This window comes from Geotrypetes seraphini, chromosome 18 (assembly GCF_902459505.1).
Source record: "Geotrypetes seraphini chromosome 18, aGeoSer1.1, whole genome shotgun sequence".
Classification (NCBI taxonomy): Eukaryota; Metazoa; Chordata; class Amphibia; order Gymnophiona; family Dermophiidae; genus Geotrypetes; species Geotrypetes seraphini.
This window is the reverse complement of record NC_047101.1, coordinates 29166993-29190251: the sequence shown is the minus strand read 5'-3', so window position 1 is coordinate 29190251 and position 23259 is coordinate 29166993. Positions and strand designations below refer to the sequence as shown.

The 23259-nt window shown below is 41.2% G+C and overlaps 1 protein-coding gene across 2 annotated transcripts in view; it reads right to left on the bottom strand.

The window, feature by feature from the left end:
* Positions 1-23259, bottom strand: part of RANBP17 (RAN binding protein 17) — a 548236-nt gene that overhangs the window by 390960 nt on the left and 134017 nt on the right. For both annotated transcript variants that reach the window (XM_033927588.1, XM_033927589.1), the window contains 2 exons: positions 18351-18456; positions 3708-3843 (listed from right to left, as the gene is read on the bottom strand). In XM_033927588.1, coding sequence (XP_033783479.1) covers positions 3708-3843; positions 18351-18456 — 242 coding nt within the window. The remainder of the gene's footprint in view (positions 1-3707; positions 3844-18350; positions 18457-23259) is intronic.

The following is a 23259-nucleotide window of genomic DNA, read 5'->3' as shown; positions in this document are numbered from 1 at the left end:
ATTTCCTCCCACTTAAAGTGGCTCAAATCACACACAGGCGTATCACATCAGGTGCACATGATTAGAACATTGTTACTCAGCATTTTGAAGGAGGTTTCCCTACTTAAACCTCAGACATTTATCCCCTCTTCTACGAAACTGCGATAGCAGTTTTTAGAGCGGTGAGCCACGCGCTGCTCCCGACGCTCAGAGTTCCTAGGAGCCGTGCTGAATGGCCTGTGCTGCTCCCAACGAGCAGGACAGGCCATTCAGCACGGCTCTCTGCTCTACAAACTGCTAGTGCAGTTTAATAGAAGAGGGGGTTAGTTTGGTGTGCTCATAACTACTGCAGTGAGCGTGAACACCATGGTAAGATCAAAAGAGCTGTCTGAGGCCTTCAGAAAGAAGATTGTAGCAGCTGATAAGTCTGGTAAGAGATTTAAAAAGATCTCAAAAGAATTTGACATTAGCCATTCCACGGTCCGGAAAATAGTGTACAAGTGGCGGACTTTCCAAACAACTGCCAACATGTCCAGGTATGGCCGTCCAAGCAAGTTGACCCCCAGAGCAGACCGCAAGATGCTTAAAAAAAAAAAAAAAAGTCTCCAAAACCCCTAAAATGTCATCACAGCAGGTTCTTGCTACTGTTGATATGAAAGTGCATGCGTCGACAATCAGAAAGACTGCACAAATTTAAGTTGCATGGGAGGTGTGCAAGGAGAAAACCTTTGCTCTCTAAGAGAAAAATCAAAGCCAAACTGAAGTTTGACAGAGAGAACGTAGACAAACACAAGGACTTCTGGAATGGACAGATGAGTCTAAAATTTAATTATTTGGACATCAGAAAAGAGGACATTTTTGGCGTACACCAAATACAGCATTCCAGGAAAAGAACCTCATACCAACTGGGAAGCATGGAGGTGGAAGTGTCATGGTTTGGGGATGCTTTGCTGCAGCAGGATCTGGCCAGCTCACCATCACAGAATCTACCATGAATTATACCGTGTATCAGAAGGTGCTTGAGGAGCGTCGGGACCATCTGTAACAAAATTAAAGTTGAAGCAGAACTGGACCCTGCAACACGACAATGACCCAAAACATACCAGTAAATCTACCAAGGACTGGCTGAAAACTAAGAAATGGCAAGTCCCTGGAGTGGTCGAGTCAAAGCCCTGATCTTAATCCCATTGAGATGCTGTGGGGTGATTTGAAACGGGCTGTACATGCAAGAAACCCCTCAAACATCTCACAGCTGAAAGTATTTTGCATTGAGCAGTGGGCCAACTTTCCTCAGACCAATGTCAGAGACTGGTAGATGGCTACAAGAAGTGTCTCACTGCAGTTATTTCAGCCAAAGAGGGGTAACACGAGCTATTAGGGTGTCCTAATTTATTGCTCACTTAGAATACACATTTTTGTGGATATATTTTGTTTCATGAGCAAATCAAGGAAATGTTTTGTTATTTACCTGTAATTACATTACTTTCTTTTCAGAGATAAATAGAAAAAGATTTTGACATCGATATGTGAACATTTCTTAAGAAAGAACTGAATATTTTCATGGGGTGTCCTAATTTTTTCACATGACTAGTTCTTAGAATGTCCTATCAACAATTTTTACGTACAACTACTTCATAAATGAAAGAACCATCTCGATAATTTTCCTATATAAGATGTTATCTCTATCAGTTTGTTTCATTGATTCCAAAGCTTTCTGAATTGCCAAACACAATGTTTTAAATCTGGTATCTCATCATTTTGAATAATCCAAATTATTTCTGCCAACTCCTCATCCACACTATTTGCTAGATCAGCTTGGGTTCTAATATTACATATTTTCTCTCATTATTTGAAGTAGATTTGAAAATTAAATTCTCCGTTTACTGCTTCCACTTTATTAACCTTCTTGGTCAGTTCAAATAAATCTTTCCAAGCATTTGACTCTACATCCACCAAATCCCAATCAACCTTCAGAGGAAGAATTTCTTCAACCAGTTGCATCTGACATTCCAAATTTATTTCCAAAGTTTTTTACATCTGGAAATTCAATGACACGAGGCTTATATAATTCAGCTACATGCATCCTGGTTGGGAGTACAATGTCTTTATCACTGATGTTAATCATCTTCACAGGAAGAACCCTTCCTTCAGGCACCACCAGAGAATTGGCCACAATTATTCCTAAAGGCAGGTTCATAGCTATAGTGGCAGTAAACAGCATATTCTTTACTCTATTACATATTCCAACTACAATTCTCTCAGATATTGCCAAAATAATATTTTTCACACTCCCAGTTGTTTTTACAAATACTAAAAGTTCATCAGCAGCAGCCTCCTCATACTCTTTGATTTCTTGGTTAACCGCTATAACTTTGTTAAACTGAAACTTGGCCATTTCAGATTTGTTATCCAATGATTGCAGGATTTGGGGAAAAATTCCCCTTATGCTTCACTATATTCATGCCAATTAACTCAAGCATATATTCTTCCCTCATCTCTTCTGACTGTTGGAAGTCCTTCATAATGAAGATATAGCTATCTGGAATATCTTGTTCTTCAAATTGCACCTTCAAGTTACAAGTTTAATTAAATTTTGATATACCGACCATCGACGTACACCTGGCCGGTTTACAAAGCCTCAATGCAGCTTAATACTGGATAAGATGTGCCACTCACTGCTTCCAATTTCATCCATCCCGCTTCCTCTAACCTCTCTGAGATGTACGAAATTCTTGATAAATTTAACTTACTACTAACTACTACTACTCATTTCTATAGTACATTGTCAAATGAACTGGATCCAAAGTATATGCAAATGCACACCTTGTAGCCACTGCTGTGTCCTGCTGAGGTGCCCACGCCACACCAAAGGAGTCCCCAGACTCAGTATGCAGATGTTTAGAGCCAGTGTCCAGAACAGCCTCTGGGCAAGACTTTTTGTCCATATGGACCCAGGCCATCTCTGCAGCCCTGGAGGACCCGGAGGAGGCAAAGCCCAAACTTCCTGCCCCCTCCCCCAGCGTGATGTAGCAGGCGGTACGCCTAATACCTAAGCAGAGCATAGTAGAACATACACAATAAAATATCAATGACCACATTATTAAACAACAAAATATCCACAATCCTCAGCTGGCCAGCTGAATATATCATATACCAGCAGATCAATCAAAAAATGCTTCTAGAAAAAGTGCATTTTTAAAAGCTCTTAAATTATGCAGTACCCCAAGATAACTGCAATATTCTTGGCAGTGTATTCCACAAAAGTGAACCAATAACCGAAAAAGTTTCAGCATATCTGTTGCAACCACATCAATAGACAGGCACATCCCTTCTTCTGCTCTCAAATGTCTCCCCAGTTGATATAACGCCAAGGCACAATTGAATACAGTGTGTGATGAATCAAAGACAAAACTTTATACTGTACTCAAAATTCCACTGGAAACCAATGCAGATGTTTTAACACAGGTGTAATGTATATCATGATACCCCTATCAACAATCTTGCCACCACATTTTAAACAAGTTGATTAAATACAAAGCAGCATCTCATCCTCATGTGTAACCATCTGAAGACAACAAAACCAAATATCTTTTACATTAAACTAGTATGAATATATATATATATAAAGAGTCAAATTTACATTGTAAGCATGAGCTAGAACAATACATCAAGCATCCACTACAGACTCATGTCATGAGTATATTTTTTCGGTAATGGTAAAGACTTACCTTGGAGGTTCGTTGCAGCTGGTCTCCCACATAGGTTTTTCGAAACTGATCCAAAAACCAGAGATTTGCAAGTTCCACTTTTTCATTTCCAGACTGTGGCAACCGGGCATCAGTCAGGGCTATCAACTGGAAAACTCTTAGATAAAAGAAGGACATGAAAAATCCATAAAATCAGACTTCTGTACCAACACAAAAGAGCATACTTAAATGCAATGTGTTGAATTTTTATGTTATCATAGATAGATATGATATATGATATAATAAAATAAAATAAGAAAAGAAAAGAGCAGGGAAACAATAATGTTTCACATGGTATCTTTAAATATGTTTTTAAACTATTGAATGTTGGTGGTCTGGAGCTGTTGAAATCGTTGGTGCACTTTTACGTTTCTTCACAGAGTTTACGCTCTAGAGATACCGTATATTCTCGAATATAAACCGGGATTTTGGGGCAAAAAATTGGCCCAAAAATGAGGGTCCCGGTTTATATTTGAACCAATACACCCCCTTCTAAAATTATTGCAGGCCGCCCCCGCCGCCAGGCTCTGCACCCTGCCGCCCTCCTTGTCCTCACAAGAGTTTGCAGGAACCATTAAGGAAGCCGCTCAGTACTGAGCAGCAGCGCCAAATCACGCGTCTGCTCATGCTTCTCAGCAGCTGAAGACACTCAAGGCAGCCAGTTAACAGTGGGACAGGAACTTGGAAAGTTCGCTCCTGCCCGCTGTACCTCCACCGATGATCATCAGTAGAGGTATGAGGCTAGGACAGGGAGGGCGGCAGGGTGCAGAGCCTGGGAGGGAGAGAGGGTACAGAGTATGATAGGGGAGGGAAGAAAGGGTGCTGAGTGAAATGCCCGACAGGGGAGCGAGGGAAAGGTGCTGGGTGCAGTGCCTGACAGGGGAAGGAGGGAGGGAAGGAAAGGGACTGGGTACAGTGCCTGACAGGGGAAGAAGGGAGGGAGGGAAGGAAGGGTGCTGAGTGCAGAGCCTGACAGGGGAGGGAGGGAGAAAGGGAAGGAAGGGTGCTGGGTGCAGAGCCTGACAGGGGAGGGAGGGAGAAAGGGAAGGAAGGGTGCTGGGTGCACAGCCTGACAGGGGAAGGAGGGAGGGAGAAAAGGAGAGAAGGGTGCAGTGCCTGGCAGAAAGAGCTGAGTGCAGAGCCTGACAGGGCAGGGCACTTGAATATTAAGCTGCCCGACTTATATTTGAGTCAACCATTTTTTTTATTTTTTTTTTTCCTCCTTTTTGAGGGTTAAAGGGGGGTCTCGACTTATAATTGAGTACATACAGTAAACTTTGTCTTGATGTGCCTTCCCTGTCGGTGGTTAAACTTTTGAGTCACCGTAAAGTGATGTTTTCTGTTCAGGGTCCTTTTTGTTGGAACAGGCTCTCTATGGATCTTAGGCAAGCATCATTGGTTTTACAGTTTAGAAAAAAAGCTGAAAACTTTTATTTTTGCATGCTTTTTCAACCAGTGGCAGCGAGTAATTAACTAGCAGTCAAACCTCAATCAAGTAAAAGTAATGGAGATATTTTGTTAGTGTTTGTTCATTGTTGGTTGTATTGTTATATGTTCATTTGTTGTATTGTAATATGTTCATTGTATTATGTTGTTTTGTTGTTTTATTGAAATATGTATTGTATGAATTTGGATGTTTTATTGTACTCTGCATAGAATTTCAGGATATGTGGAATATAAAATTTTAAACTAAATAAATAAATAAAATAAATCAGTGCTATGGGTTAATAAAGTCAAATAAATAATTAAATATCCATGTAGAACATAAAGGTATTTTGTCTGTGTCTCCAGCGCTTTTGTTCCTCTTGAGAAAGAGTCTTTTTGAAACACGATCTGTGTCGAGGAAGTTGAATTTGTCTTGGATTGACTACATATTTATTGAATGATGAACTTAGACTTTTTATCACAATGTGAAGAAATTGGGACTCGTTAGCACACGGAAACCACTCTCTTCCAGTTGGTCAAAAACTTGTGGCATGTTTTGTTTATTGCCCTCCATTTGGACTACAAATGAACTACAAGAGCATATGCTGACTTATTTAAGAAAAGTAATTTATTTTTTTGGTATATGAGATCATTTGCTATTATTATGATTGAATTAATGGAGGTAGTAGTGCTGAATATATTTTTCTTGCCTTCTATTGGTTTTTTGAGTATGTTTCTATTATAGAGCATAATCAATTAAATTGTCTTGCGTATTCATTTTTGTTTATTTGAATTCTCTTGTATGATTTCTTTGAGAATTTAGCTATTTACTTTTCAAGTTTCAAGTTTATTTAAGATTTCATATACCACCCAATCAGCCTTCTAGGCGGTGTACAATGTCATAAAAACATGTATTGACTTAAAAACATATTCAAGATAACAGCACTTCATTAAAAACAATAACAGTTATTAAAAACATTTAAAAACAAACAGGAACAAAAGGGAAAAGGGCTAGAACTACAATGATTAAGCAGAAAGAAAACATATAGGGAAGAAAACAAAAGGAAGGGTGGCAAAAAATAAAATAAAACTATGCAACCCTGAAAAGGACATTTAGGTCTCATTTATTTGCATTTATTTGTTGGAACAAAGTTCTGCCAGAAAAACCTCCACAAAAACTGTTAAGCTTCTTAATGAAAAATTCAGTCATATGCATTCAGACACTGCACTTTAAAGTTTTAGACATGATCCTAATGCTGGCTGCGACACTAGTACTAGTGCTTTTAGTAACTTTACTTTTAATCATATCTAAACAATGTATTGAATACCATAAGTCCATATTTGGGGGTGGAAAAAGGGCATCTTATGGAGTGAAAAATACAGGAGCTGGTTGGGATTTGAACTTATGACCTCTGGAAGAGGAGCACAGAGCTTTTACATATTGAGCTATAGCAGCTTCCAGACAGGTGTGTCTAATGACTGCCCTGTGATATGATAGCTTAGAGATCTGCTAAGCTATCATATCATAGGGCAATCAGTTAATGGATCTTTCCCTCTAATTAGCAAATAGCATTACTGTTTACCCAAAAAAATAGAAGGTTTTGCGGAGTTCCCCAAGGATCCCCTCTATCCCCAACTCTCTTCAGTCTCTATACAGCCTCCCTCAGCTCTCACCTGGACAAACAAGGCATAACCTCTTACAGCTATGCCGATGACATTACCATTCTCATACCCTTTGATCAACCTGAACTCTCCATGACGAACACAATATACCAAACACTAAAATCAATAGCAACCTGGATGAAAGATCACAAACTGAAATTGAACCCAGATAAAATGAAATTCATCCTCCTAGAAAACAACAAAATACCAATCATAACCAACATTGAAATCAACGCAATCAACTACCCCATACAAACCACCCTAAAACTGCTAGGAATAACTATCGACAGATGCTGCACCATGCAACCGCAAATCAATAAAACAATACAAAAGTCATTCTTAGTCATGAGAAACTTAAGACAAGTTCGGAAATTCTTCAAGAAAACTCAATTCCAGCTCATAGTTCAGTCCTTAATACTAGGCCTACTTGACTACTGTAATATCCTCTACCTCCCATGCCCTACAACCATAACAAAACAACTACAAACTATCCAAAACACAGCACTAAGACTCATCTACTCATTAAAGAAACATGATCACATTACAGAAGCATATCTCCAATCGCACTGGCTTCCGATCCCAGCAAGAATACAATTTAAATTCTACTGCCTACTATTTAAGACATTATACGGAGACAGTCCAAACTACCTGAATAACCGTCTCATCCACAACACCGCAACCAGACATAGGAAAACTCACACCCCATTCTCATACCCCCCCAATTAAGGAGGTCAAACGGAAAAAACTATATGATGGCCCCCTGGCCACTCAAGCAGCCAAACTAGACAACCAAATCGCCAATCTACTGACGGCATCCCTGGACTACAAGACTTTTAGAAAAGAAATAAAGACCATACTCTTCAAGAAAACTCTGAAAAAAGAAATAATACTGCAAGTCTCAAACTCCACCTCTCACTAAAACCAACTACCCCAAACAAATAACCTTATCCATTTCTTACTCTTTTTGAAAATGACCAATTTTTTTTTTTTTTTTTTGTAAGTTCTTGTTGTAATACATTCTTTTGTAATCTGCCTTGAACTGCAAGGTAATGGCGGAATAGAAATCCCTAATGTAATGTAATGTAATATCTTTGTATTGATGTGCCCTGTTTACGTGGTGCCTTATTAAATGTATTTTGAGCTTAATAATGCAAAAATAAAAACCCAGAGAGCTATTTAGCGGATCGCATTAAGGACGTCCAAACTGTGCCTAAGTTCCATCCTTAGAACTCGAGTCTATCTGAAGCCTAAACTATGCTTAAAACTAGACTTCCTTACAATGCCTATAAGACCTAGTTTTGTAATTGCTATGCAGCTTGCTAGCTCACTCTGTAGCACACTGGTTAAACCTACAGCCTTCTACCCTAATGTTGCTGGTTTGAATCCCAGATACTCTGTCTGTTAGAAGAGAAATAAATAAAAGCATTAAACAGATCCAACTCCTAGTATTACAATTATAATGAAAAACAGCACAAAATTGTCATTCTAATAATATAATAAAACATTATAACATTAAGGACATTGTTTGGACGTCTAAATCTACCTAAAACCTGATTCTCTAAAGCCGTGGTTCCCAACCCTGTCCTGGGGGACCACCAGGCCAATTGGGTTTTCAGGCTAGCCCTAATAAATATACATGAGAGAGATTTGAATATAATGGAAGTGGCATGCATGCAAATCTGCTCCATGCATATTCATTAGGGCTATCCCAAAAACCCAATTGGCCTGGTGGTCCCCCAGTACAGGGTTGGGAACCACTGCTCTAAAGGACGCTTAAAAATTTAGACGCCTAAACAGTGCTGAACTCCTCTGAACACGATTCTACAAAGGATGCCCAACTGAGGTGCCTAAACGGTAAGGTGACCATATGTCCCGTTTTCAACGGGACAGTCCCGTTATTGGACCGACCATCCCATTGTCCCGAACCACCGCTTTGGGACGCCGAAATGTCCCGTTTTCAGGGACAGCGTCCTGAAGCTGTGCGCGGGGACAAGGGGACGGTCGGTCCAGCGCCAAACCCCTGCAGTGTTCTCCTCGCCCTGCTAATCCTGCTGCTGCCGCCGATGCTCCTTCCCGGGCTGACTTCAGCATGCAAACTAAACTGAACCCACGCTCTGGGCTCTAACGTTTGCGTGCCGGCTTCCCTTCTCTTCCCTCTGAAACCGGAAGTTACGTCCAGGGGGGGAGGAGAAGAGAAGGGAAGCCGGCACGCACACGTTAGAGCCTCGGAGCAGGAGTTCACTAAGGGCAGTGACAGAGGGAAGCTTACAACTTGCTTCGGGCCTTCCTCGCTGCCAGGTCTGACTCCTGCCTACTTTCTGTTTCCGCGAAGGCAGGACCCGGCAACGAGGAAGGCCTGAAGCAAGGAAGAGCAGTAAGTTATAAACTTCCCTCCATCGCTGATGGTCAGCGATGGAGGGAAGCTTGTAACTCTGCCGATGGCAGGGATGGGAAGAGAAATAATGCTGCTGCACCCAAGGAGGGGGGAATAGAAAACATGCTGCTGCTGCACCCAAGGGGGGGGAGAAAAAAGCTGCTACTGCACCCAACTGGGAAGAGAGAAGGGAAAAGGAAGACCAGGGAAGGGAGAGGAGAGGAAAAAGATGCCAAGACCATGGGAGGGAGGGAAAGGAAAGGAGCTACCAGACCATGGAGGGGGGAGAGATGTCAGGGTATATGGGGAGAGGGGGAGAAGACAGATGCCAGACCAGGAGGAAGGAAGGAGAGAAAGGAAGAAGAGATGCCAGATAATGGAGTGGGAGGGGGAGATGGAAGGAGAGGAGAGAGATCGGAAGGAAATAGAGATGCCAGACCATGGGGTGGAGTGGGAAGGAAGGAAAGGAGAAGAGAGAGATGCCAGAGCATAGGGGAGGGGGTGGAGACAAAGACTGGAAGGCAGTGATGGGGACATAGGAAGGAGGAACCGAGGACACTAAGGATATAGGAAGGGGCACTAAGGACATAGGAAGGAGGCACTGGGGGCACTAAGGACACAGGAAGGGGTACTAAGGACATAGGAAGGAGGCACTGAGGACATAGGAAGGAAGGAGGGAGGGAACAGAAAGAGACAATTGTTGGGTCTGAGTGCAGAAAGAAAGAAATGAAAGAAAGGATGCACAGTCAGAAGGAAACGCAACAAGAGACTCATGAAATCACCAGACAGCAAAGGTAGGAAAAATGATTTTATTTTCAATTTAGTTATCAAAATGTGTCAGTTTTGAGAATTTATATCTGCTGTCTATATTTTGCACTATATTTGTCTATTTTTCTATAGCTACTGAAGTGATATTGCATATTTTAAAGTCATTTGCCTTGACATCTTTGAAACCCCCCAAATATAAATGATAATTAACATTTTCTCTGCGTATAGTGTGCTTTGTAGTTTTTTTTAATTTTAAGGTTACCGTTATGAATTAATATGAAGATATTATGTGTACATGAAAAATGAATGGAAGAAATTAGGGGTGGGATTGGAGGCAGGGCTAGGGCAGGGTTGGGGCGGGGCTGGGGCGGGACTGAGAATTAATAGATGTCTCCTTTTGATGAAAAAAATAAATGGTCACCTTACTAAACGATGCCTAACTTTAGATGCATTTTGTAGAATCAGGGCCTTAGTGTTCTCTTAGGTGAGACCTAGACAACTGCAACAGTCAGATACAATTGGTATTTTTCTATTGCCGGAAGATTCAAGATCTAAGTTTGCATCTGAAGCAACTTGCCCAACATCATAGAAAGCATTAGTGGGATTTGAATATTGGCTTTCCTGGTACTCAGTCCACTTCTCTTCCCGGAAGCACTGATAAAAGAAAACATTTTGGAAGAAACGAACTTCTGATAACCAGCCAACATGGTTTCTGCAAGGGGAGATCGTGCCTAACGAACTTATTGCACTTCTTCAAAGGAATTAACAAACGGAAGGACAAAGGAGACCCCATAGACATCATATATCTAGATTTGCAAAAAGCCTTTGACAAGGTGCCCTATAAACGCCTACTCCGGAAACTGAAGAACCATGGGGTGGAAGGAGACGTACATAGGTGGTTCAGAAACTGGTTAGCGGGTAGGAGTGAAGGGTCACTACTCGGACTGGAGGAGAGTCACGAGTGGGGTCCCGCAGGGCTTGGTGCTCGGGCCGCTGCTATTTAATATATTTATAAATGATCTAGAAACAGGGACGAAGTATGAGATAATAAAATTTGTGGACGACACCAAACTATTTAGTGGAGCTCGGATTAAAGAGGACTGCGAAGAATTGCAATGGCACTTGTACAAACTAGGGGAACGGGCGACGAGATGGCAGATGAAGTTCAACGTTGAGAAATGTAAAGTATTACATGTGGGAAACAGAAACCCGAGGTACAACTATATGATGGGAGGGATGTTATTGAAGGAGAGTACGCAAGAAAGGGACTTGGGGGTAATGGTGGACATGACAATGAAGCCGACGGCACAGTGTGCAGCGGCCACTAAGAAGGAAAACAGAATGCTAGGCATAATCAAGAAGGGTATTTCAACCAGAACAAAAGAAGTTATCCTGCCATTGTATCGGGCGATGGTGCGTCCGCATCTGGAGTACTGCATCCAATATAGGTCGCCGTACCTTAAGAAGGACATGGCGTTACTCGAGAGGGTTCAGAGGAGAGCGATGCGTCTGATAAAGGGGATGGAAAACCTTTCATACGCTGAGAGATTGGAGAAACTGGGTCTCTTTTCCCTGGAGAAGAGGAGACTTAGAGGGGATATGATAAGAGACTTACAAGATCATGAAGGGCATAGAGAGAGTAGAGAAGGACAGATTCTTCAAACTTTTGAATAATAAAAGAACAAGAGGGCATTCGGAAAAGTTGAAAGGGGACAGATTCAAAATGAATGCTAGGAAATTCTTCTTTACCCAACGTGTGGTGGACACCTGGAATGCACTTCCAGAGAGCGTAATAGGGCAGAGTACGGTACTGGGGTTCAAGAAAGGATTTGACAATTTCATGCTGGAAAAGGGGATAGAGGGGTATAGATAGAGGATTACTGCACAGGTCCTGGACCTGTTGGGCCGCCGCGTGAGCAGACTGCTGGGCACGATGGACCTCAGGTCTGACCCAGCAGAGGCATTGCTTATGTTTTTATGTTCTTAAACTACTCCTTTGTGAGGAAGAATGAGGTAAGGAAAATCAAAAACACAATCTTCTCTTGCCGGGGTCCAGACACTTTCCGATTGTGCTAATAACGAACCTGATACAACTCCTTCAAGCTTGGGTGGCTTATTAAGGAAGGAAGGAAAAATAAATAAATAAATCATAACTTAGATGAGATACACAAATGTTCACTTTTACAATTCCGGTGAATCGACCTCTTGTCGCACAACTAAAGTCTAACATGTACATAGAATCAGGTATATTACAGAGACCATAACATCAGATTGCCTCTTACCCACACTTTGAAAATAAATCATTTTGTCTGTCTAACCCTACAAGGAGTTTGAATTAAACTGCTCTCTACCCTTTTGGTGGCTAATGCATCTAATTACCGATCCCGGCCTTCCTAAAACAGGAACGTTTCTCTTCACATAGACTATGAGCTGTATGCCCTAAAACAGCAAGTACTGCAAGTGACAGACAGGCCACCTAGTTAGTAAAAAGGATGCTCTTTCTCTTCAGGTTGCTGCCTAGAAGAGTGGGAAGGGGTCAGAGTAAGCTCTCCATGTCTGGCAATAGGAAAAGAAACAGGCCAAAGCCTGAAAATAGGTCTGAAGACAAAACGGAGCTAAAATACCAATAAGAGAAGAAACAGAACAGACTGCCTTGCAAGCTTCTCTGCTCGCTCGGTCTCTTCCAAATTCCAGTCCACCTGATTGTCTGCCACCTTCAGGAACAAACGATAACAGCAATCTTACAAAAGGTTCAGACAAGGAAGAACTAGATGCTGTGATTGAAGCAATGCTAGTTTTCACAGATAAAGCAAAGTTACATGTCTATAACAGGTATTTTCCAAGGACAGCAGGCACACATTCTTACATGTGGGTTACGTCAGCTACGGAACCCAGTACAAACACTACCAAGTACACTGTTACTTTAACTTTAAGGCATACCAGTGCCTTCCTGTCCAACGTTGATTTGCAGTAACATTGCTAAGAAATCAACCAGAGGAGGTGGGCAGGTTGTGAAAATATATGTCTACTGTTCTCGGAGATCACCTGTTATAGATAAGTAACTTTGCTGTCTCCAAGGACAAACAGGCATTATATTTTCATATGTGGGACTCCCAAGTAGCCAGGATCATGGTTCTGGATGAGAATACTGAATATATAAAACATAAGCCTAATGAAACCCGAGTGAGTTGGAGGGAATGTTGGTAAAGGGGATGAAAATCCTGAGTGGAGTAGAACGGGTACAAGTCGATCGATTTTTCACTCCGTCAAAAATTACAAAGAATAGGGGACACTTGATGAAGTTACATAGAAATACTTTTAAAACCAATTGGAGGAAATTTTTTTTCACACAGAATAGTTAAGCTCTGGAACGCATTGCCAGAGGATTTGGTAAGAGCGAATAGCGTAGCTGGTTTTAAGAAAGGTTTGGAAAATATTCTGGAAGAAAAGTCCATAGTCTTTTATTGAGAAAGACATGGGGGAAGCCACTGCTTTCCCTGTATTGGTAGCATGGAATATTGCTACACCTTGGGTTTTGGCCAGGTACTAGTGACCTGGATTGGCCACCATGAGAACGGGCTACTGGGCTTGATGGACCATTGGTCTGACCTAGTAAGGCTATTCTTATGTTCTTATCAATGATAATAAAACCCAAAAATGGACGCACACTCCTACCTCCGTGATCCGTAGCTCCGTGGCAGAGACATGGTAGTAGCGGTGCGTGCACGTGTGGTGGTTTTAAGCACATGCCTCCGTATGCGCAGTAGAATAGAACCGCCAAACAGGGAGGAACTGCATAGCAAGGGAAGCATCTCAACGCAGTGGTAGCAGGAACCGCCAAGCAGGGAAGCATCTCGGCGCAGTGGAACTGCCGAGCAGGGAAGCGTCTCAGGGCAGTGGCAGCAGTCCTGACCTGCCAACCCCCCATTCCATACCCAAAGCAGCAGTGGCAGCGTTGTAAACAGGCTGTTCACGGCAAGCCCTGGCAGGGCCTTTCCTCTGCTGCATCACTTCGGATATGGTAGAGGAAAGGCCTTGTCGGGGCTGGCCACAAACAGCCTGTTTACAATGCTGCCACTGAAGAAAGAAAGAAAGAAAGACAGACAGGGGACAGGGAGACAGAAAGAAAGACGGGGCAGGGAGAGATACAGAAAGAAAGAAAGGGGGCAGAGAGAGAAACAAAGAAAAGATGGGGCAGGGAGAGAGACAGAAAAAGAAATTCTACACATCTATTCTAGCACCCGTTAATGTAACGGGCTTAAACATTAGTGTTATAATAAAAGAACAGCAGTTCTTACAACTGAAAAGTTAAAATGCTGTATATGTAGCCACAGTCTTTATGTTAAAACTGAAGAGCGAAGGTTTTAGAACTGGTACATATGCATGCAGGAAACTATTTTCCCCATGTCTCAATCTACTGTTCTATCTGCATTTCTCCCTCACTTTTTATTTGTTCCTTCAAACTTTCCTCCTTTTTGTTGCCTTCTCTCTGCATCCCTATTTTCCAATGTCTACCCAATTAAGAAAGTAAGATGATAAAATTATTGTCATTACAAGAATTTGATGGTTTTTGTTAAGCTGTTACTTTTAAATCACATAGGGGCTCATTTTCAAAGCACACAAAGTATTATAGAAACCTATATTTTGTGTATCATAGTAAAATAGCAAATGACAGCAGATAAAGACCTGAACGGTCCATCCAGTCTGCCCAATAGTGAAACTCATTTTAAAAATACATGATTTGATTAACTTGTTTCAAGTTTATTTAAAAATTTGATTTGATCACAATATCATAATCCAATGCGATTTACAAATAGTAATAAAATCAGGGTAAAAAAAAAGAAAAAATAAAACCACACAGTTGTTAAAACTATGACACTACAGGACACAAGAGGAAGATAGGTTTAATTACAATTCATAAACAAATAAAATGAACACAAGGGTTAAGACAATAGAATGGGAATCACTTAATTTTCATTTAAAGAATAAAATTCTAGTCTACTAGAGGATGTTTTAAGTTATATTGATTTCATGCAGCTCAGTAGAAGATGTCCTTAAAGAGCCAGCTTTTCAATAGACCTTTGAACTTACTAAGTGATTTTTCTTCCCTAATATAAATTGAAAGAGAGTTCCAGGTTTGAGGCCGTAACAGAGAAGATCATGTCCCTCCTCGAATAAATGAATCTTACTGAGAGGACAGATTTCTCCTCAGATCTTAAAGATCTTGTTGGAGCATAAGGTATTAGAAGTCTTTCTAAGAATGCAGGAGCTTTAGTCATTAACGTTTTGTGTGTAAGCAATGTTATTTTGTATGTAATTCTAGTTTACGGGTAACCAATGTGCTTCTTTCAATAGGGGAGTCACATGATCAAATTTTTTTCTTTTGGTAATTATTTTTATTGTGGTATTTTGTAGGATTTGTAATCCACGTATTTCTTTTAAAGTTATTCCCTTGGACAAGGCGTTACAGTAGTCTATTTGTCTCTTCTTTGATACTTTTTGACTGTAGCCTGTAAAGTCTAGTATTGTCCTTAGCTCCAAATGATAAAGTTGTCATCAAAGCTCACTTCAGACTATCCAACCATCCCGTTGTTTGCAGGATATCTATCATAAAGTCTGGCCAGCAACTTCCTCATGTTCAATATTAGTAGCGTTCACTTTGATGTCCACCCCAGCCAATTCTACACCTAATCACCATATATGGGACAGGCCATGCAGGTCTTTCCAATACCGGTCTTAGCTCTTTAATTTACATCTTTCGTCTTCTAATTAGAGATCCTCTATTTTTATTCCATGTTTTCCTCTCCACTACCTTCCCTCGGGATGGCTTCTTATTCATTGATGCTTTTAGCTAATTATCCTACTATTCTTTTCTTATTGAACCCTTAGTCCTTTTGCTTTTTCCCATATATGTTTTCTTTTCTGTATTTATTATAGTTCTCCCCCTATCCTTTTGTTCTTATTACATTTATTTTGTGTCTTTTTCGTGTATATGTCGTCTGTTTAATATTGTTGTTTTAATTCTGTTTTTATCTCTGTTCTTATCCCTATTTTATTGCTGTAATACGCTTAGTATTTTGATAAGCGTTTTATCAAATTTACAATGAACTTGGAAACTTGGATCTACCACCACCCTCTCCGAAGAATTTCCTAACATTGCTCCTAAGTCTTCCTCCCTGTAACCTCAAATTATGCCCTCTAGTTTTACCATTTTTTCTTCTCTGGAAAAGTTTGGTTCTATATTAATGCCTTTCAAGTATTTAAAAGTCTGTATCATATCTCCCCTGTCCATCCTCTCCTCCAGAATATACAAATTTAGGTCTTCCAGTCTCTTCTCATACTTCTTTTGGTTCAAACCTCTTACCATTTTTGTTGCCTTCCTCTGGACCGCTTCAAGTCTTTTTATATCCTTTGCCAGATATGGCCTCCAAAAGTGAACACAATACTCCAAGAGCGGCCTCACCAACAACCTATACATAGGCATCAACACCTCCCTTCTTCTGCTGGCTACGCTTCTTTCTATACAGCCTAGCCTCCATCTGGCAACAGCCACCGCCTTATCACACTGTTTAGATGTCTTTAGATCTTCACACACAATCACCCCAAGGTCCCTCTCTCCATCTGTGCTTATCAGCCTCTCACCTCCCAGCACATATGGTTCCCTCAGATTTCTAAACCCCAAATGCATCAATCTGCACTTCTTCGCATTGAATTTTAGTTGCCAGACGCTAGACCATTCTTCTAACTTCTGCAGATCCTTTTTCATGTTTTACACTCCCTCTGGGGTGCCCATTCTGTTACAAATCTTATCATCATCCGCAAAAAGGCTAACCTTTCAGCAATGTTGCTCACAAAAATACTGAACAGAATTGGTCCCAGCACCAATCCTTGAGGCACTCCACTACTTACCTGACCCTCCTCTGAGTGAATTCCATTTACCACCACCATCTGTCATCTGTGTATCATCATGTTTCTAATCCAGTTCACCACTTTGGGCCCTAACTTCATCCCACAAAGTTTGTTTAAAGGCTTTACTATCAAAAGCTTTACTGAAATGTAAGTAAATTAGATCTAGCACAAGTCCTTGATCCAATTCTCTGGTCACCCAGTCAAAGAATTCAATCAGATTTGTTTGGCACAATTTACCTTTAGTAAACCCATGTTGCCTCAGATCTTGTAATCCATTAGATTCTAAGAATTTCACTATCCTTTCCTTCAGCAACGTTTTTATTATTTTTCCAATAACTGAAGTGAGGCTTAACGGCCTGTAGTTTCCCGCTTCATCTCTGCAACCACTTTAGTGAAGAGAGACCACATCCGCTCTTCTCCAGTCCTCCGTAACCTCTCCCATCTCTAAAGATTTATTGAAAAAATCTTTAAGAGGACCCGCCAGAACCTCTCAGAGCTCCCTCAATATCCTGGGATGGATCCCGTCTGGTCCCATAGCTTTGTCCATCTTCAATTTTTCAAGGGGTTCATAAACATTTTCTTCTGTGAATGGTGCAGTATCCATTCTATGCTCAGGTGTATCTTTGCTGACCAATTGCGGTCCTTCTCCAGGTTTTTCTTCTGTGAACACCAAACAGAAGTATTTGTTTAGCACATTTGCTTTTTTCTCATCACTCTCCACATAACATTTGGTACCTTCTTTCAATCTCGTAAATCCATTTTTTGTCTTCCTCCTTTCACTAATATATCTGAATAAAAAATGTTGTCTCCCTTTCTTATATTTATAGCCATTTCCTCTTGTGCCTGCGCTTTCACCAGACGTATCTCTCTCTTGACTTCTTTCAGTTACATCCGATATTCCTTTCTGTACTCCTCTTCTTGAGTTTTTTAATATTTCACAAACGCCAATTCTTTTGCCTTTATTTTTTCCGCCACTAGTTTGGAGAACCATATCAGTTTCCCTTTTCTCTTGTTTTTATTTATTTTCTTCACATAAAGGTCAGTAGCTCTATTTATTGCACCTTTCAGCTTGGACCACTGTTTTCCATTTCCCTTATGCGTTAACATAAGAACATAAGATTTGCCGCTGCTAGGTCAGACTAGTGGTCCATCGTGCCCAGCAGTCCGCTCACACGGCAGCCCTTAGGTTAAAGACCAGTGTCCTATTTGAGTCTAGCCTTACTTGTGTATGTTCTGGTCCAGCAAGAACCTTTTCTTGAATCCCTGAAGGGTGCTTTCCCCTATAACAGCCTTTGTAAGAGTGTTCCAGATTTTTACCACTCTCTGGGTGAAGAAGAACTACCCAGAACTTCCTTACGTTTGTACAGAATCTATCCCCTTTTAACTTTAACGAATGCTTTGAAAATGAGCCTCTTAATCACTGTAGTCTATATATATATATATATATATATACATACATACACACATACATACACACACACACTTACCTACAAGATAATTCTCCATCCATGCCATCATGTTCATCAGTACTGGTATATGTTAATCTTCCTCCAATAACAGTTCCAACAAGATATATCAACCATGCCAGACGTCCTATTGATGAAGAATGAAAGCAAAGAATTATAGTACACATGCTCTTAAAATAAAACTGCAATGAGCTTTAGTACTGCTGTCTACGTAGTATTTACACAATAATCTGATAAATGACTTATCAATCTTAAAAAAAAATATGCAAAAAGAAGTTTAGTTATTGTACTGGCTGCTAGCCAGAGGCTATAAGCTTTAGAACAAGATATGGAGGTCAATGAATAGCTCTCAGTTGGAGAATATTAAAACTTAAAGTGAGAAACACATAATGGAGAGAGTATAAGAGAAGAAACATCATCCAAAATAATGGCACGTCCCAGCCAATTGAGGCAATGGCTCAGGAATCTAGCAATGATTATTTTGGTCAATCACTAAGGGTTGTCTGTCAGGAACAGCCCCTAGACAATTAAAGAGCACTATTTAGCACCAATATTCAATGATAGACTGACTAAGTTTAGTGGCCAGATAGACCCCATTAATAGCTATAACAGTCAGTCAGCCAATGAATATCAGCTTAACTGGCAATGTGAAAAGCAGCTCCCCCACCCCCCCTCCTGAAATCCAATGTCAGTCACCAGAAATGGCCCAGCATTGAATTTCCAGGTTCTCCACTGACTGCAGGAGATTGCCGGGCTGACTCCCATGGGCTGATTATCGGACTCCACGTATAATTTAAGAAGAGGCCCTAAATGCCGGGCTCCTGTGGACATGTGTTCTGGACTTGCCCCAATATTCGATCCTTTTGGAATGCTATTTTTCTTTTTGTTGAGCACATTTGGACCATTACAATTCAACGCTCTCCATTGTTTTTGTTTGGAGCTGTTCCCCATTACTACCCTCGTCAAAGGGGGGATGCTTCTTTCCTTAAGTGGACTGTCCTTATTGGACTGAAATGCATCTTGCTGAAATGGCTTGAGAGTGAAGCCCTGGATTACTCTCTTTGGCGATGCCGGATGATTACCCTTCTGTTGTGGGAACAGAGAAACGTGACGGACTTTACTTTTCTCCCAGGGTGCGTCTTTCAATGTACACGTGACTGATCAATCACTCAGTGAGCGACTGACACATGCACAGAGCCCTAATAGCAGTGACAGAGGAAGCAGCTTCCTGTCACTGCTTTTAGGGCTTCTTTTTTTTTTTTAATAGCACAGATGTGTGTTATACATGCACAATCTGCCCCATAAAAAAAGCCCCTTCCCCCAAACCAATCCCCTCCCCAAAAATAGGCAGGAGGGATGCCCATTCCCTCTTGCTACACAGAACAAACCCACGCTAGGAGCCCCTGAGCCACCGTCCCTCCCCCCAAAAAAATGCAGGAGGGATGCCCACTCCCTCCTGCCACCAGACGCCCCCCATCCCCTGAACTTCCCCTTACCTTTTTAAAAAGTTGGAAGCAGGAAGCCCGCTCTGAGGCTCCTCCCTTGGACCACTAGTCCTAAATGACGGGCCTTCCCCTCCGCAGTGCATCATGCCTTAGGCAACTGAACCAATCAGTGCCTTTGTCCCCTCCCTGTCATTTAGAACTGGTGGGCCCAAAGCAGTTTCCTGCTTCCAACTTTTTTAAAAGGTACAAGGAGGTTCTGTGGGGGGGATGTCCAGTAGCAGGAGGGAATGGGCAACCCTCCTGCCATTTTTTGGGGGTGACGGATGGACAGTGGCTGAAGGGTTCCTGGCGCGGGGAGGGGGGAGTATGGCACAGGGATGCTCTGTGTGGCAGGAGGGAGTGGGCTCCCTCCTACCAATTTTTTCTTGTGCTGTGTTTGTCGGAGTCATCGGGGAGGGCCGTCATTGGTGGTGGGGGACTTTTTTCTTTTTTAATGGGACAGATGTTTTGCGTAACACATGCAAAATATCTGTGCCATTGAAAAAAAATGAAAACACAAAAAAACAGGCAGACCTATCAGTAACACAGTTACAGACAGATTACAGACAGGTCTAGACAAGTTGGTTTTTCCGATCACTAAAATCCCATTTTTGGTTTTTTGGAACAATCAAGCAATGTTAATGCGTCAATTGCTTGACTACTTTGCATGAGGTTTTAACCAATTTGTATGGCTGGATTGGAAAATGGGCAATTGAGGGGAAAAAACACATGGTGGGCCGTTTGGGTATTGGTCAGTAAAAGTGATCGTTGCTAAAGCTGTGAAAACAGGTTTAGTGACGATCGTTGACTTTAGTGCATCCAGTCCTTAATCTTCTAGCCAAGTAAATATCTCCACTAAATGAGTAAATCCAATCCAATGTAATCCATTACCCCAACTCCATTCTAGCAGAGGTCACACCAGATTTTTAGCAGCACTCTGTAGTTAAATGCCAATCAAAATTTGGGGGAAGGCCTGCTCACCACAATTACTGGGCAGGAGAGTCTCCTACCCAGTTAAATTGTTCGATATCTACCCCACATTATTTGGGCAGAGTTTCTCTAAGGATACAATAAGGCTTGATAAATTGGGAGTTTTATTTTATGACACGATACTCAGGTAAAAGTACTGTTATGAAACCAATGGATTAAACTGCATTCAATTATTTCTCGGTTCATGCATGCTCCGATTTGACCCGTTTTGAATAAAATGCTTTATTAAATTCCCTTGTGGCCTCCAATTATGATCCTGTTTCTAATCTCAGTTTCTTTTCTAAACTTACTGAAAAGATTGTCTATATCCAATTGGCTTCTCATAATCTCATATGGTCAAATTGCTGGTATTACACTCTCTATAAGGAAGGCTTTTTATCTACACACAGTACTAAGACAGTTATTACAGCTTTACTGAGCACTCTACATTTCTCTTTGGACTCAAATTCACATTATTCTGTAATCTGCAGCTTTTGACTTGGTGGACCATTCCCTTTTACTCTCCAGTTTATTTGATATTGGAGTTAGGGGTATAATTCTTTCCTGGTTCATATTTTTTATTGAAGGTTTCATATTCACGGTTTCTACAATGACACCGACGTCTTCTAAACTTTCCCTCACTAGCGGAGTTCCTCAAGGATTTGCCCTTTCTCCATTGTTATCGTATATACTCAACTATAAGTCGTTCCGAATATAAGTTGAGACCTCCATTTTCCCCCCCCAAAAAGGAGGGAAAATGGTTGACTCGAATATAAGTCAGGCAGCTTAATATTCCAGGCTCTGTACCCAACCTCCTCCCCGCCAGGCTCTGCACCCAGCCCACTTCCTGCCAGGCACTGTACCCAGCCCTCTTCCCTCTCTCCCTCCCTCCCTTCCAAGCTCTGCACCCAGTCCCCTCCCTCCTTTGTCAGACTTTGCACCTAGTCCCCCTCCCTCCCAGGCTCTGTACCCTGTCCCCATACATCCTCTGCCGATCCCGCACTCCTGCCTCGCTGCTAACCCGGTTGGTGGTGGCTGCTGCGATATCGGGTTTCTTCAGCCACTGAGAAGCACTGAGCAGGAGCGCGCTTTGGCACTCCTGCTCGGCACTGAGCAACTTCTTGACTGGCTCCCACGAATTCTCACATTAAGGCATAAGCAGGTAGTAGCATTTACACATTATCTCATCATTTACAAACAGTTGCATTCTTGAAACCTAACCTAACATAAGCACAGAGCTCCCGGCAAAGCATTCCAAAGCTTTATCCTACTGCATTCCAAAGCTTTATTCCATTATCCTACTGACAATATAGTGTCATTAATTTGGGAATGAGAGATTATTATCCTAGTATCCAATCTTAATTTCATACTATGTTCTGACCTGAAACACCTTCTAGGACAATAAATTTCAAAAAAACCTTGCAAAACATTAGGAAATGCCTGGGGCTCATAATCAAAACAGAAATACATCTAAAATCCGCCCAAATCAGCACTTGGATGACCTAAAAGGCAGGTTGACCAAGTGCCAATAATCAAAATGGATTTTTAGATGTATCCAAAAACATTTTAGGCCTCTGAGTCCATCACTTTGCTGGCCCCTCCCATGTTCAAAAGGTCTTGTTCCAGACGTTTTTTTGGCCGAGAATGTAGTATAAAGATAGATGAACTATCGTTATGGACAATCAAATGACTAAACGAAGAGGTAGACGATTTTTGAAAAATAAATTTTGGGATACATTTTTCGAGAATGGACTTTGGACACTGTCAACTTTGGGCAACTAGTGCTCAAGGCCCAAAACGGGCAGATGTTTGTTTTGATTATGCCCCTCCACGTATTTTGGTATTAGATCTCTAGTGTGTATCTAGTTAGGATAAAAATTTGTATTAAAAAAAAACTTGCACTATTAAGGATAACAATGGCAAATTGTAACCCTGTAAACTCTATATTATGTTTATTGGAATTAGACCCCTACTATGTATCAAATTAGGACACAATCTTGTATCGTAAACTTGCACTGTAATGATGTCATTTTGTAACCTGTTAACTGTATTTTATGTATGTTTAATCTGTAACCCCATTCTGAGCTCTTTGGGGAAAATGGTATAGAAAACAAAATTATATAAATAAATAAGCAACCCAACACTAATATGATTTGAGTCTTTGCCATATTTAATTTCAGATGGTTTGCTCTCATTCACTGACAGTCTACCAAATGTGTCCTGTAACGACTTTTCAATATTTATCAAAAACTGAATATTGTCATCGTCAGTCCAAAAAGTTAAATTTAAGCAATCATTTCTGTTTACATACATAGTAACATAGTAAATGACAGCAGATAAAGACCTGAACATCTATTCTGTCCAACAGTCACACTCATCATATATTCATGTTTAAATTGTCTTTTCTTTAATATTTCTGGGGAATAGACCATAGAAGTCCACCTGGTACTGTCTTTAGGTGCCCACTGCTAGAGTTG